Source organism: Harpia harpyja, chromosome 8 (genome assembly GCF_026419915.1).
Source record: "Harpia harpyja isolate bHarHar1 chromosome 8, bHarHar1 primary haplotype, whole genome shotgun sequence".
NCBI classification, from domain to species: domain Eukaryota; kingdom Metazoa; phylum Chordata; class Aves; order Accipitriformes; family Accipitridae; genus Harpia; species Harpia harpyja.
In genome coordinates, this window is record NC_068947.1 from 12,053,327 (window position 1) to 12,068,561 (window position 15,235).

Consider the following 15,235-nt stretch of genomic DNA (forward strand, 5'->3'; position numbering starts at 1 on the left):
AGGGTGAACCTCAAACTGCTCCACTTGGCACATCCCATTCCTTGAAAGCCTGCCCTGGGTCTCTACGGGAAGCTCTTGAGTGTTCTCAGTTAGAAGGTAGTTCCAAGCAGCAAAGAAAGGTTTTCAGACTGAAATCATCATGCACTGGTCTCACTGGTGACCAGAGTTCACGTTTGGCTCAGCAGATGAAAACTGGCCCTCGGATCCTTTTATGGGGTGTCTGAGAAACTTCCTTCTCTGGTGTGTACTGCAGTCTTCTGTTTCCTCTCTGGCTGTGCCTTCACTAGCTTGTCTCGAGCTGCTGAGGTTTTACCAAGTTAAATTTTCTCTGTACACACCAACCTGTGTGTCTACCTGTGTGCTGTGTTAGATTTCCTCACAGAAGTTGGTATCGTGTTTCAATCGTGAATATTTTCCTATGTAGGCAGGGAGTGGTAAACAAAATAAAACTTACCCGTTTACAGTTGGCAAAAAAATGTATTGGCTGTAACAATGTCTGACGTGTGAATGAAGACAATCTTGTGTCAGGGAAACCAAGCAAAACCCATGTAGAACAAGTGGTGCCCCTCACTTAGTGTCCGCAGCCTGAGGAGACAGGGTGGGTTGCCAAGGGGCCAGAAGCAGCAAAGCTTTTTCCTCACAGGGGAGGTGAGTGTTGCCAGGAAGAAATGAATAGGAAACTAGGTTGCTGTTAGCTTGCCTGTGTGTGCAGCCAGTGTGACACCAACAGCTGTAATGACGCCAGTGCTCATGAGTAAATAGCCGTGTTCTCAAAAGCAGTGTGTCATGGTAGCCAAAGTGGAAACTGCTTCTCCAGATTATAGGTGTTGATCCTGAAGGCTCCATCCTTGCTATACCAGAAGAACTGAATGAGACTGACAAGACAATGTATGAAGTGGAAGGAATCGGATATGATTTTGTCCCCACAGTGTTGGATAGATCTGTAAGTCATGCTTCTTGGTTTACTGCCATTTGCCCTCTGTTGGGATGTAGAAGTGAGGTGAAAGATGGAGGAAAAACTTGGGGAAGTATTCCTTTGAGCTGAAAGGGGAAGGCTACCAGATGGAACTGTTCCCGTTCTTTCCATCAGCAAAAGCAGTCCTCGGAAGGCTTCTGCACTGGCCACGTTTGTTTCACCACACCACTTCGAAACGCTGTGAACAGATAACATTTTCCTAGAATATAGTACTTTTTAAAAACAAAACAAAACAAACCCACCAAAAAAACCCCCCAACAAAACCCAACAACTAACCAATTGAAAAAAAAAAAACCAACAAAGCACCAACCCCCCCAGCCAAAAGTGGTATGACTATGTCCTGAGTAGAGCCTGTGTCCCTGGGAAGTGCTCCAAGAGGGGAGGAAACTGGTGCTCTCTGTGGCTGTCTCACAACAGCCTGTTCTTACAGTGAGGTTTCAATAAGGAGCCTGTTGTGCTAATGTGATCGTCTTACCTTGGCAAAAAAACCCCACTTGGCATTTGGAGGATGGAAACCCAGGCACATGGCTCAGTAGGGCAGCTGTTACCTCAGAGAGCATGGGTTAAATTCATACAAGTTGTGTGGCTCCCCTAGCCCTCCTCACTTAAATAGACCCTTGTTTCTGTCTTCCTGCCCCTCCCCAGACAGTGGACCAGTGGTACAAGAGCAACGATGAGGAGTCGTTTGCTTTAGCACGCATGCTGATTCGAGAGGAAGGACTGCTGTGTGGTAAGAGCGGATGCGAATCCTTTGGGTTTCTCTGAATAGTATGTGGGAGGCTGAAGCCTTGTGCAGGTCAGGGAGACCTCCTTCCACTTCAGAAGCTGTCCTCCTCACTCTGGGCTCCTCTACTGCCTCTCCTCCTCTCTTTCATTCTTTCTCATTTCACTTATGGTTTGACAGTTTTGCCTCTGATCTGCGTTTTGGCAGGTGGCAGCTCAGGCAGTGCCATGTCTGTAGCTGTGAAGGCAGCCAAAGAGCTGAAGGAAGGTCAGCGCTGTGTTGTTATCCTCCCTGACTCTATCAGGAACTACATGTAAGAACCTGCTTGTTTTCTCTCTGGGAAAAGGGTGAGGCAGTCCCTCAGACCTCCTTAGAGCAGTGGCGAGTTGAATACATATTTCTTATAGCACCCAGTTACCCAAGCAAGGAATGTGTTTGGGGCACAGCTTCTGAGGTATCTAGAAAGGGTCTGACATGGAGTAGAAAGAAGCCTCTGAAAGCTGAGCTCCTCCTTGTGTCTGACTTCAGTATATAACCATCACTAGTTAGCATTTTTCACAGGAAAAGACTTGCTTTTGCTGTTTTATTTTTTGGGGACCATTGGTGGTATCCCATTCCTGGAAGGGTCCCTGTAAGACTGTCTGCTCTCTCTGCCTGTGTCCACAGCAGAACACAGCACTACTGTAGCAGCAGCCAGTGTTGGGGTGAGTTTACAGGTGAAAGTGTGAGGACTTTCAGCTGTGCTGAGAAGTTTCTCACCTGCTTCATTGAAGCATATCTCAGAACATGATGTTTTCAGCTGCGTTTCCTGACTTCTGTTGCATCCAATGCAATACTAGACAACTAGAGACTGCAAACAGACCTTGCCTGAGTACAGGCTGGCAGTTCTCCATTCCAGGCTGTGTGTCTATGGTATTGCAAGAGACTGTAGTTGAAACTTTGTTTCCTATGGGATTCCTTTTTTTCTTCCTAGGAGTATTTCTTCTCAATGTTCCTGGCTGGTAATGGCAGGATGGCAAATGGCAGTATATTTTCAATTACGCTTTAGTTGTTAGTGGTAGTGAGCTGTAAACAGTTGCCTCTGTGTGCTATTAGGTTTGCTGTCAGATGTTCAGCCTGCTAATGAGCTTTTCACTTCCTGATGCTTTCCAGGTCCAAGTTCTTGAGTGACAAATGGATGATTCAGAAAGGGTTCATGAAAGATGACGACCTTGTCAAAAAACCTTGGTAAGTATGTCAGATCCATTTGGATTTTCATGAGTCTATTCAATTGACTTTATGGCAGTTGCTGATTTAAAGCTCATTTCAATTTACAGTACTTCCTTTGATTTAGCTAATCTTTCATGCTATTGTGTTGGTGTATAATTGCAGCTATTAATCAATTCTGCTTAAATTACTTGATTTCTTCCTTTTAAGTTGCATGGCAGCAGAAGAAAACTTGGTACTTAATGATTTTTTATTTTTTTTATGAAAAGAGTTATACCTGAAATGAAAAAGTAGTATATAGAGAACCTTTCCGAGATCAGAGTTCTTGAGTGCAAAGCACTGCAAGTCTACATAGGTGGAGGGGGATCCTCCCTAAATTGCTACCTATAATGACTGTAAATATGGCTAGCTCTCTGGGTAGGAGCACAACATTTTCTGTGTAAGATACAAATAATGAAACTAGAGAGATTAGTACTCTCCACTATCTGTAATCCTAGAAAGTAGATGAAATGAGGGAAAGAGTTTTGGTCTTAAAGCCTTCTCATGCCTCTATGACTTTCTGATGTTGGGGAGAAAACTTGAAAGCCTTGAAGCTTTACTGACTCTGGCTGAATCCTAACTCTTCCTTGCAGCCTTTTGTCATTCCTGTAGTGTTGAAGGCCACCGTACATGAACAACTGGTTCTGTTCTCTCCATAAGACTTGCACGGGTTTTGGTTTTTATTTCATCCCCAGGTGGTGGAACATCAGTGTTCAGGAGCTAAGCCTCTCTGCTCCCCTGACTGTGCTTCCAACTGTTACCTGTGCAAAGACTGTTGAAATTCTCCGGGAGAAGGGATTCGACCAGGTACCAGTTGTTGATGAATCTGGGTATGTCCACATATATCACTATTCATCCATATGTATTGCTTCCATCACCAGCTCCCAGGGGATGTCTTTTAAATGCTTACTAGAAGTATAATACCCTTTCACTCATCTTCCTTCAGCTGTAGTAACACAGTTCAGAAATGCTAGACTTAATATGTTGTCATGCCAGGACTGTACTGCCCTTCACACAATAAGTGTCTAATGATTATTATGGTATACTTACTCAGTGTGTCTCTGCAGGATAATTTCACTGGTTTTTATAATAGCTGTTTAACTTAACAAAGCAAAAATACATATTTAAAACAAACCACCCCAAATCTACCCATCTTCACCACAGCTTTCACCCACTTTCTTCAGAACACTGCATTATAATGCAATGCTGTAGTGACCCTTCCCCAGGGTGTCCCCGGCAAGCTGGTATGCCTTATTACACTGTAGGTCTCCTGTAGGACAGGCTGAATAATGAAGAGTTACTCAGTTACTCTCCGGTTACAGTGCTAACTCAAGGGATTCATTGTTGCAGGTCCTTGCAACATCCTTGCAGGGAGAAGGGGAATGAGTAAAATTGAGGCAAGCATGTCTCTGGCCCTGTTACAACTTTCAAAAGGACAGATGAGGGTGTAAAACAAGTTGTGCTTTTCAAAAGCTCTCTCAGATTACAAGCTCTCCAGCTCCAAGAATTAGAGATACAAAGAGCCTGATGCTCAGAAGGGCCAGGCACCCACAGCACCTGTTGACTTCTGTGTGAGAACTTCTGAGAACTGGATTCTGACTCCTGCAGAGACACGGAATCCAAGTATACCATTAATAATGTTGCTTTATACCATGAAGCAGTTGAATTGACTTCTCCAGGCTGGCTGAGAGTGGATGCTTTTACCTACAGGAACACCTAAGGCTTTTGTGTTGTTGTTTAGCCCTATCTTCTCTCTGTCCTTCCCCAGGGTGATTTTGGGCATGGTTACCCTGGGTAACATGCTTTCTTCACTACTTGCTGGAAAAGTTCAGCCTTCTGATGAAGTCAGCAAAGTAATCTACAAGCAATTTAAACAGGTAAGCAGGTATATTCTACAAGTCCTAGTTCTCTGGTTTAAAGTACTACTGTAGGTGTCCTAACACTACAGTGGCATCCAGTTGGGTAAGATTTACCTGGGACCATACAGAGCAGCTGTTACTGAGCACAGACATAGTCTGAACTCTGTCCTAGGTCACTCAATAGCTCCCAGGTTTGTATTGTGGCTCTATATTGCACTCTTTGATTACTTTGACAGGCTTTCTTCTAGCATGCTTGTCCTTTCCTCCTTTCCCAAAAACTCCAGCACAAATCTGGGCAATGTAACTATCCAGGGGAAGAGACAGGAAGATGTTGAAACAGCTCTTCTAAATTTTTGTATCAGCTAAAAACAAGCAACCGTTTGCCTTTTGTATTAGATGCCTTGCTGAAACAGGGGGATGGCTGCTGAAAGCTGATGTTGTCAAGACATGTGAATTTTTATGTTAGCCAGTTTCACCTGTCCGTCCAATGTAGCATGCCAAGATACCACAAATTCACAGCTGTGTGGGTACTCTTCTAAAATATATAAGTATTGTTGTTGCTGGTTTGCTTCTTTTGCAGAAAGAGGATTTTGTTTTTAACATGGAATATTTGACCTAGTTTTCACCAGGCTTTTAGTTTCAACACTGTCTCATAGTAGATGATGTGCTGTATGCCAGAAGTATGTGTAATGCTTCAGTTCAGTCTACAACCTACCAAGTCTCTGAGGTTGAGAAAGGATGCTAGTTCTTTATGGACAAATGTAAATGTATTTTTTCCTTCCCAGACAGATAATCAAGCGTCAGGTGGAAATGTGGTGCGTAACAAAACTGCTTAGTTCATGTTCTCCCTCACTTGGACGCCTTAAGAGTTTCTGGGGCTGGTGGTGTGCAATCATTTCTGTAGCTACACTGGTGTTAGCTGTAGTAGCCAATTCTCTGCGCTTCTGAAGTTGTGGCTTTATTCCATGGGCAGCTTGGAGTTTCTCATGCTTCTTCAGTAAAGAACAGCTTAACCGTTTCTCTTCTCTTTAGTTCTGAATTTTTTTCTTGGTGGAGGATGAAAGAGGAGTGACACAAGTGGTGGTATTGCTAACATGCTAACTAAAAGCATCATTCATTGGTTCTTTTCCATTTGGATTGATGATTTAATAGAGAAACATGGTTAAATGCACATAACCTCAGAAGTATTGTGGATTTTGCTTTTTCTTACCACTTCAGTCAAGCTTACTTGGCTTGTTTACTGGTGAAATTGGGAAAACGGATCATCTGTGTCACTGAAATGACTTAGAATATCCTACAGTTAGGATGTATACCACAGCATGCATCAATAAGAGGTCAGCTTAGCCTGTGACTACCAAGGTAAAGCTATCTTTTGGCAACACAGGAAGCTTTCTTTGATCACCACAATTTATTTTGTGGCAATCTCTTAGAATGGAAGAGTGATGGTTATAGCTTTTTTTAGTCTCTGGTAGGATAACACTCTAGGGCTTTGAAACTCTAGTCACAGGATAATTTGCCAATCCAAACAAGTGCTGTGTGTTAGTGGGGAGGAGGGCCATTCTTGTGGAGTCAGATGTTAGTTCCAGTGGTTTGGGGTCTCTTCACCTCCTCTTCCTCAAAGGATCTTTGCATCAACTACTAACATGTGTTAGGTGTGGTGCAGACATAGCCTTAGCAGACTTCTTGTTGCCTTTACCAGAAAATAGGGCTGGGCCATGGTCTCTGAGGCTTTCTTGTTACTATACCTAGTGTTTAATTGTTAGCCTGTTCCCTGGTGTGATTTTGGTTAGTGTCCTAAACCATTCAGCACTCTGCTAAACAACGCAAGGCCTGGTGTCCCCAGCATCCCTGGAGGACCAGAGCGTACTTCTGGGGAAGGAGAGAATTTAGTTGTAAGGCCGTGAGTAGTGCCATGTCACTTGCCCTTAGAGACAAACAAGCAGTCCCAGTCATGTGCAGTGTAGTAGTATGTGCATAGGCTAATTGTCTTAAAGACTTTGTAGGTTTAAAAAAAAATGCCTAACTGTGGGAAAACTCGTGGGCAAAATTTTTAGGGAGCTTGAATGAGCAGTAGTGAGACAGGTGAAAACTCCGTGGAAGTTCTGTTAAATTTCCATTAAGCATTTCAAAACATGTTTATGTCTTCACAGTTGTCTCAGTGCTGCCCGTGGGCTGCTTGTCCTGGTTATCTTTAGCCTACCCAGTCCCTGAAAACAGGTCTATTGATTATACACAATCAGATGGCAAGGGGCTCTACTCCTTTGGTGAGCTTTGAACTTAGGTTCAAAAGTTAGGTTTTGCATGTACATTTGCACAAAACTGCTTGTCAGTGGTGGTGACTATAGTTGCGTCGATGTGGCAGTAAGTCCGGATTTCCCCCCACCCCTTGCCTGGCCCACAAGCTTAAGGATTGATGCTTCAGTATGCACTATAGCCTGCTGGTCCCTTAAACACAGGCTGCTGGGAATCCTTTTGATCTCTTCTAACTCACAGTATGGAGACCAGAGCTCTGTGTTCCAGTGCAGCAAAACTGTTCATGCTGTGGCATTTATTCCTCAGTCACAAGCTGAGCTCACTGCAGGATAAAGGCTTTTTCAATCTGCAGTACAAGACTTTTCTTTGCTGTAAATTCCTTTGATCCCCTTTAATGAAAATGTCAAATGGTGGGTGCTGCTGTTACCTGGGGAGAGTCACTTGGGTAATAGACCTATTGCTGCTGCTTAATATATGTTAAAGCATGTAGGGAGAACAGTTTTACGCATTCTTTCAAATGGTTCCAGCAGGTGATTAGCTAAGTGTTTCAGAAGGATCTGTATTCTTTCTGCAGAGTCAAAACGGGGTCCTTCCTTGTCTAGTCTTAGCAACGTTGAACTTCACTAAAAATGAATTCTTAATTCTCAGTTCCTTGATGTGTACCTGAATATAGTGTTAGCTGAGCAATCTTCACCCTTGGTTTTGTTTTTGGTTTGTTTGGGCTTTTCTCTTCCCCTGCTGTCTTTGCAGATAGTATTCACTTCCACAATGATCTGCGGCCTGATTCATTCACTTTTTCCCAGTCTTGCTAGAGTAAAATCACCAAGTATAATGAGTTTTATGGTAACTTCTTTTGTTAAATACACGGAACACTTGACCTTCTTCCATTATTAACGTTTTTCAGATATTCAGTATGTTCAGTATATTCATTATGTTTACAGAATCAGAATGAATACCTTCATGTAGTGCTTCATTTTCTTGTTCTGTTTTCTTGGAAATCAGAAACAAAGAAAACTGATCTTCTAAGTTGGCTTTGATTTGTTAGCGTTTTACAATACTTCAGATGGGAGCAGTGTATAAATGCTGATGTATTATTTTTAATGCTGCACGAAGTGTACGGGGATTATTGACCACTAAACATGTAAAGGACCATTTTATTTAAGTTTTGTAACTCTCTCCTCAGATTAACCTGAAAGACAACTTGGGGAAACTCTCTCATATTCTGGAAATAGACCACTTTGCTCTAGTGGTTCATGAACAAATTCAATGTGAGTATGATGTACTGCACTTTGTAAGAGGTAATCTTTGAGTGGTAACAAGAAACAAGTACAAGTGTGAGTGTGTAAGGAAGCTTTGAAGAACCCAAATCCTCTTCCTGCATATGTAACTATGTGCTACTAACACTTCATAAGACACTAGCACTGTAATACTTGAGGAGTAAATGTTAAATCCATTAATAACTTCACATACTGTAATGTACCTGCTTTTGGAGCAGGTTACTGCTCAGAACTGAATGCCTGAGTCTACTTCACTGTACAGTGGCTTTGTTAGTTGCATTAAGCCAATGAATAAGCTTCTGCAGTACAACTGATCTTTGCTTCTTCCTACTCGTGTCATGCAACTTCCAGTAGTTCCATCACAGTGAGTGTCCCAGGTTAACTACACTTCAATTTTTTGCCTGTCTAAACCAAAACCTTTATTACAGCTAAATAAAGTTTAGTAAGATCTAGATGTCAGCACTGAGATCACCATCTCAAGACAGCTTAATATTTTTTTCCCGTTTATTTTTTTTTAAACTAACTTACTCCCCTTTACTTGATATTTTTCTGCCAAACTCTACTTTTCTTCATTCTTCTCAAAACTCTTTACACTGCCTTCTTTATGAACTGGAAATGACTAAATAAATCTTCAAAGCTAGGGTATGTCACTGTTATATGTGAATAATTATTTTTTTCCTATTTTATCTTCCTTATAGCAGGCAACTTGCAAAATTACAAAACACTGAGAAACTAGACTAAAAACAGAAATAAGACTCACTAGATAAATTTATCTGACAGCTAGCTGAATTATAACTGTAAATGAAAAATAGTAATCGAATTTGAGCTTGTTCCCTGATAACCTCCATAAGGATGTGCTTTTGACTCTGTGCTATTTATAAACCTGGAATCTCACTGAAGCCTGCAGTGGAACAAAGATTGAGTAAATGAAAAGTCCAGGACAATCCAGCTGGCTGAACAAACTGAGTATATAAGTAGGCTAAACATCTTGGTACAGCCAGACTTTAGGAACAGGGAACGTAGACCATGGATAAAGGGCCAGAGGTCACTTGGCCACTTGGTTCTCAGGTCAAAGGCTTATGCTCACAGTGAAAAATCCCTTGAACCTGTGCTCCCAATTCAGCAATCATTAGACGGTTAATAAGTTTTTTGGGTATAAATGGGAAAATGTTGTATTGTGATTTTTACACTAATTCCGTATTTGACAGTGGTGTAGGAAGATAGTAGTGTCACATGTCCTTCTCTAGTGGCCCCCGGTTGAAACAGGATAATATCAGTTTGCAGCTGTTTCAAGTAGAGTCACCGAAACTAATGTATGGGGAAAATATGCTTTATAACGAGAGGACTTGATTTGAATTTTCATGTCAAGAAAAGTAGATCTGATGGACCCTTATCCTTCATTCCATAATGTTTCAGTTTCTATATCCCTGTTGTTGAGGAGCCTTTTTGAAATGAAAATCCTTGCCATTTCCTGTGCGACTGTTGGTCAAGATGCCATTTGGGTTCCCCCTCAGTGTACAAGGGTCATCAGTGATAACCAGCTCCACCAATGGGCCCTGACACGTGGAGCTGGGTTGGCTTGGCACCTGCCTTTACAAACAGTGCCATTAAAACCAAGTGGGATGATGTGTTTTTGTGCCTCCTAAAGCCAGAATCCCTTCTCTGTTTCTGTGCAGATCACACTGATGGTTCCTCCAGTAAGCGGCAAATGGTGTTTGGCATCGTTACAGCCATTGACCTGCTTAACTTTGTGACTGTGCGAGAACGGGAAAGGAAGTCCAGCTAAAGTCAAGTAGCAATGTGGAGCCTCTTCAACAACATTTTGCAATCTCCAACAAAGAATCAGGTTTATTTCTTAGGTAGAATGGTCTGTCCTTAGGGTGTTGGTTTTTTTTAAATTCTGAAAATAAGCAGTTAGCTCTCCTGGTGTCAGCTATACAACCAGTGCATTTTGCTGTATTGCACAGCTTCTGGGGACTTGTTTCTTAATCAGGTTACACAATATTTCTTATCAAGACAATTTATTTTTTTACCTATATATATGTAAAAATATTGCCTAAATTAACTGGTATGTTCCTTACTTGTTATGTCTAAAGTCTGGCTTTCCAAAACACTGTTCCGGATTCATAAAATGTGTTGAAATAAAGAGTTACTTAAGCAGAGGCCCAAGAGAGCTCTGGAAGGTTTTGGAATTTTTTTTTTTTGTGCAGGGGTGTTAAGTTAGGTAATACCTGTGTGGAGACAAAAATGGGACTGGGGCATGGGGAGAAGAAAGGGGGACTTCCCTTCAGTGACATCAGTATAAAGCAAGAGGAAATCCTGAAGAGCTGGAGTTGAGGCTTGTTTCAACCAGCTGCTCTGAGGAAAAACTGACTTGAGTGGAAGCCTGACAGTGAAGTGACAAATGTGAATGAGTGACTTTGTTCTACAGGGTGCACTGGCTTTCACTGCGAAGACAGACCTTTCTTTTTTTCCAATTTTACCCTGTTAAGTAAGCACAAGTGAAAAGATTAAAAGGCAAGATCAAGCTTCTTGCCTGAAGGTTTTTGAAAATCACAGTTTCATCTAGTACCTTCCCCTTACCTCCCCACCCTCCTATTTATCTTAAAGTGCTTCTTCTTGTGCCTGTTTTAGAAGAGCCAAAGGTAATCTGTCAAGAGCTGTAAACTCTTTCAAGTCCTGCTCAAGTGCTCCTACACTGTGTAGCACCTTATTCTAGGACAGAAACCCTACTGCTAATTGAATTCACTGTAGCCAAGCTTGGAAGTAACTGGCAAACATGGTGTGGACTGGTAATGTCAAGAGTACAAAAGAGTAACGTGCAGTAGGTCTGTGCAGCTACAACTTTTCACCACTTCTGTAACTCTGGCTTCTTCAGTAATGTTTGACTTGCGTAGCCATGGCACAGTTTGGCACTAGCAGTCCTGTCCGTACGCTGCTGTGCTCAGGCTACTGACTGCTATTAGTGTTAATGATAAGTGAAATCACACTGTGGTTACAGGAGAAAAGTAGCTGGTTTTCTTCTTCATAAAGACTGCTCTAATCCTCTTCTGACTGGTCTTTTGCCAAGAATAAAGTTTTTGATCAGCAAGAGTGGCACTTTTCTTAGTTTGTGTCTCTTTCCACTGAAGTAGAATAATACTATTTAGGCTGGGGTTATTGCTGGTAGGATAGCAAAGTTTTTGGGTTTGTTTTCTCTTTTAAAAAAAAAAAAAAAAGCTGAAGGAAGTTGTGAGTCAGCTAAGAGAAAACAAAGGGGTTATTTAAAAATCACAGTTACTACCTCCTGTATATAGATTTCTTTCTACCTTGCTGGCCTCCCTATGGCAGTGGAATTTGCTGTACATTTTGCAAGGGTGTGCCCAGAGGAGAGAGGTGGTGGAAGCCGCCCTGTCCCATGTCAGTGCTGAGCAAAGAACATCAAGCAGAGCCCTTGCAGTTGTGCCTTGGGTGATGCTGGCCTGAGAAGGGAGGCAAGAGCTCAAAGCCAAAGAAGTGACACCAGTGATAGTGTCTGCCTGCCAGCAGTGTGACAGCCTGGTTTGTTTTCTGACTGCTTCTCTCTCACCTTAAATTTGTGAATGTTAAGTACTTTGTTGTAACAATAAAAACCCCAGCTTGGGTGCTCTGACTAGTGGAAAGCTGAACTAGTGTGAATATCAGATGTTTGTACCTGTGCATTAAAGACATTGTTTTCAAATCTGGATTAGCTTTTCTAGGCTGAACAGCTCTGTCTTACCTCTGTTGCTGCTTGGCAGAGCCTAATAACTCATCTTTCAAACTATTTTTTAGCTGCTTCCCAAGGACTCATAAATAACTTAGCACAGTTAAGGGCACGGTCTTTGATCTTAGCACTTTTAACATCCTTTATGTTTCTCAGTGCAGAGAGAGTCTGTGAATGGTCAGTTGTATCCCTTGAGACTTTAGTATTTCAGCCAAGCTTCTAAACTCCTTTCTCAATTATTTCAAATACTGTTGTCAGATATATTTTCAGATCTATTCTTAATTTACAGGGACTTATTTCTTTGATTATTTGTATTTTCACTGTAACCATTGATTCCCACACTGTTCAAAGAACCCGTGTACTTCACTAGATGCTACTAGCTGAAGGATTTGTTGCAATTGTAGCTGCCACTGCTGCTAAATTTTGTCATTACTGTTGCCCTTGAAAATTTACTTCACTTGCTTTTGTCTGATTTTTCCCATTTTCTATCTGACCTTTGGTGTCAGTGGTAGGGGGGGAGGTGCTTAAGTGTTTGGGTTTTTTTTTTGTTTTATTTTTGTGCCTGTAAAAGTTCCATGTCCCAACCTAACTGAATTCAGCAAAAAATAGGAGGGTAGAAGGAGATTCCCAAAGTTGCTTTCAGAACAGCAGTACAGGAGAGAAGTTAGAGTTGGGGCAGCAGCAGATTAATGGGTAGCTTCACTTGTGACACAGAGAAAAGTGTAAAGATTTTAATTTGCTTTTTTAGTTTACCATTCATAAATTAATCTGTAGCATCATGAAATCAGGTAGTATTGCTGACTAAGAAAGAAGGAGTGATTAGAGTCTGAAGCAATCCCAAGTAAGCCAAAGTATCCAAGACATCCACCTGTGCCGCTTTGCCTATGTGGTTTGGTAAGAGCAGGAGCTGTCTCCTCTTCTATGCTGGCACAAGGAGGAAACAGTGGCCACCAGCCACTTTTATTCACAGTGGCAACCCTGTTTGACCAGAGGAATTGGGGAAATAAATGGAGTTGCTGAATGACTGCAAAACTTTCCAGAGCTCTTCCCTATAGTAGGGATGAAGGCAGCAAAGAGAAGGGGATAGAGAGTCCTGCAAAGTTGAAGTTTCTCTGATGCAAAAGCTTATGAGCGTGATGCTTTTTGGTATGTGTGAGAATGTTGTTACTAGCCTGGTCCTGGTTAGTAGTGGTAAGGCTGGATTAATGCTTTACTCATCTGTTTCAAATACTATGAGGACCAAGAAAGATATTGCAGTTTGTTTGGTCTTTAACCTGAAGTTCAAGTCCAGAGCTTGAACAGAACAGTATTTTTTTCTGAAGTGGGTGCCTGCATCTTCTGTTTACCTGTGCTGATTATGCAATTGCTGACTCAACCTGAAAACTATTTTGCACATGGATATTTGTATCGACAATTTATGCTGTATTTGTTTGTCACTGTAAGAGAATATCAGTCCTTTTGGTCTAATGTTAGCTCAGCAAAATACTTTCATTTTCTAACCTGAAGACAATTATCCAGTAAAATCTGTATAATATTTTGCAAGCAGTTACCAGGCAATGACTGAAGGATCATTTTGAAGTCATCGTATCCAATATTACTTCCCACTTCTTCCACAAGCTGTGGCTGACTCCAGAAGTTTGTCTAACTAAGGTTCCTCTAAGCAACCAGGCCAGTCTCATTTGCCCACCAAGCTCATTGCTAAATGGTTTTTGAAAACGTCTGCTTGCTGTTATGAATTTCACACAACATGCTCACTGTCGGGAGTTGCCTACCATTGCCACTGTCATCCAACAGCCTTTCTTACTGTATAGCGTCAACATGCTACCATCACAAAGGAAGGACTTCTTATGCTTTAAGGAGCCCAGAAAAATCAATACTGTGCGCTGCATTTATTGCACAAATGTTCACAAATGTACAATATAAAGAGTTCAATAAAAGCTGTTTGATTGCAGAATGACTCTGGGTTTTTTTAATGGCAGTTCAAGTTGAAAGCGTATTGGACGGTAGACTGTAAGAAATTTCTATCGGCTGCAGAGAACCTCTTGCTTTCAGTGTGTGGACTGCAATGCTCTGCAGTTCTGTTCTTCTGTCTCCAGAGAGCTGCTGATGTGGCAGGACTGTCGGTGAGCCAGCCCATGGTCTGCTTCTCACGGCTGGCTTTACTACAATCCTGGTGTTTCTGTACAGGGTAGGAAAGGAAAGATATAGGGCTAGGGCTCCGATGCCACTGGTGAAGTTCCTAGAGCAACAGGTGCCTGTGTGGTCAATTGGATAGATATTTCTGAATAAATGCAAGGGGTATGGGCCAGCCTTCGTGTCTGTGGAAGGCAATGTCTTTTGGGAATTATGGTGAAGCTGTAATGTTAAAAAGTATGTGAGTTCAAGTGAAGTGCATGGGTGGTGTTCTGTGGCTAAGGAGCAGCTGGGAGAAACCGAAGGGACTGGCTGTGTTAGTTCAGAGCTATTTATTTGTGCTGCCACTCAGCATCTTGGTCGATTGTGCGAGTTAAACCAGGGTGAAGGTGGTTTATGTCTGCTAGGCAAGTGAGTAAACCCCTCATCCCTTGGGTTTTTGGTCCCCATTTCCTTATGTAGTCAGTCCTTGCTCAACCCCATCCAAATAGCTTGAGACACTGTCAGCCAATCTCACTGGGACGTTGTTCCATCTTGCAGAGACACGGGGGAAAGCCAGTGGGTGGAGAAGTGCGGGGGGGTCCTCTGCCTGCCTTGGGTGCCGGGGCCAGTCCTGCGGACGTGCGGCATGAACTTGCTGACTCACTTGCCTGTATGCTGGGTTTTCTTTTAGGGGCACGGTTCATCTACCTCCTCACACAAAGTGCTCTGTCCTCAGCGTTATCTTCTCACTCCTGATCTAGTGTGCTCTCCAGCAGCATGGGGTGACTCACACAACAGACAAATGATACACTAAACTTTCTTTACCTTACACATCCTTTTCATGTGATCAGTTGAAATGCTGTCGTTGCCGGCAGCAATTGCAGATCACTGCCTTACCTTTACCATTTGGCAGTCTACTCGGAGGCAAAAAGGATCCTGATCTTGCAGTCTGACAAGCAGAAGGCTGACGTCGCTCCCAGGCTCACCTGTGCAAGGAAAAGAGTATTTCAGCAGAAAGGCCAAAGGCTAACAGAGCAGCAGGCAGCAGACAGGATTGTCACC

General features: G+C 42.4%; 1 protein-coding gene across 6 annotated transcripts in view; it reads left to right on the forward strand.

The window, feature by feature from the left end:
- Positions 1–14,012, forward strand: part of LOC128144869 (cystathionine beta-synthase-like protein) — a 34,092-nt gene extending 20,080 nt beyond the window's left edge. For 5 of the 6 annotated variants that reach the window (XM_052794233.1, XM_052794229.1, XM_052794230.1 and 2 more), the window contains 9 exons: positions 818–943; positions 1,622–1,706; positions 1,908–2,013; positions 2,853–2,927; positions 3,641–3,775; positions 4,714–4,822; positions 5,590–5,619; positions 8,241–8,325; positions 10,011–14,012. In XM_052794233.1, coding sequence (XP_052650193.1) covers positions 818–943; positions 1,622–1,706; positions 1,908–2,013; positions 2,853–2,927; positions 3,641–3,775; positions 4,714–4,822; positions 5,590–5,619; positions 8,241–8,325; positions 10,011–10,120 — 861 coding nt within the window. In that variant the 3' untranslated portion in view covers positions 10,121–14,012. The remainder of the gene's footprint in view (positions 1–817; positions 944–1,621; positions 1,707–1,907; positions 2,014–2,852; positions 2,928–3,640; positions 3,776–4,713; positions 4,823–5,589; positions 5,620–8,240; positions 8,326–10,010) is intronic. The other variant, XM_052794234.1, reaches the window with a different exon arrangement.
- Positions 14,013–15,235: the final 1,223 nt, after the last annotated feature.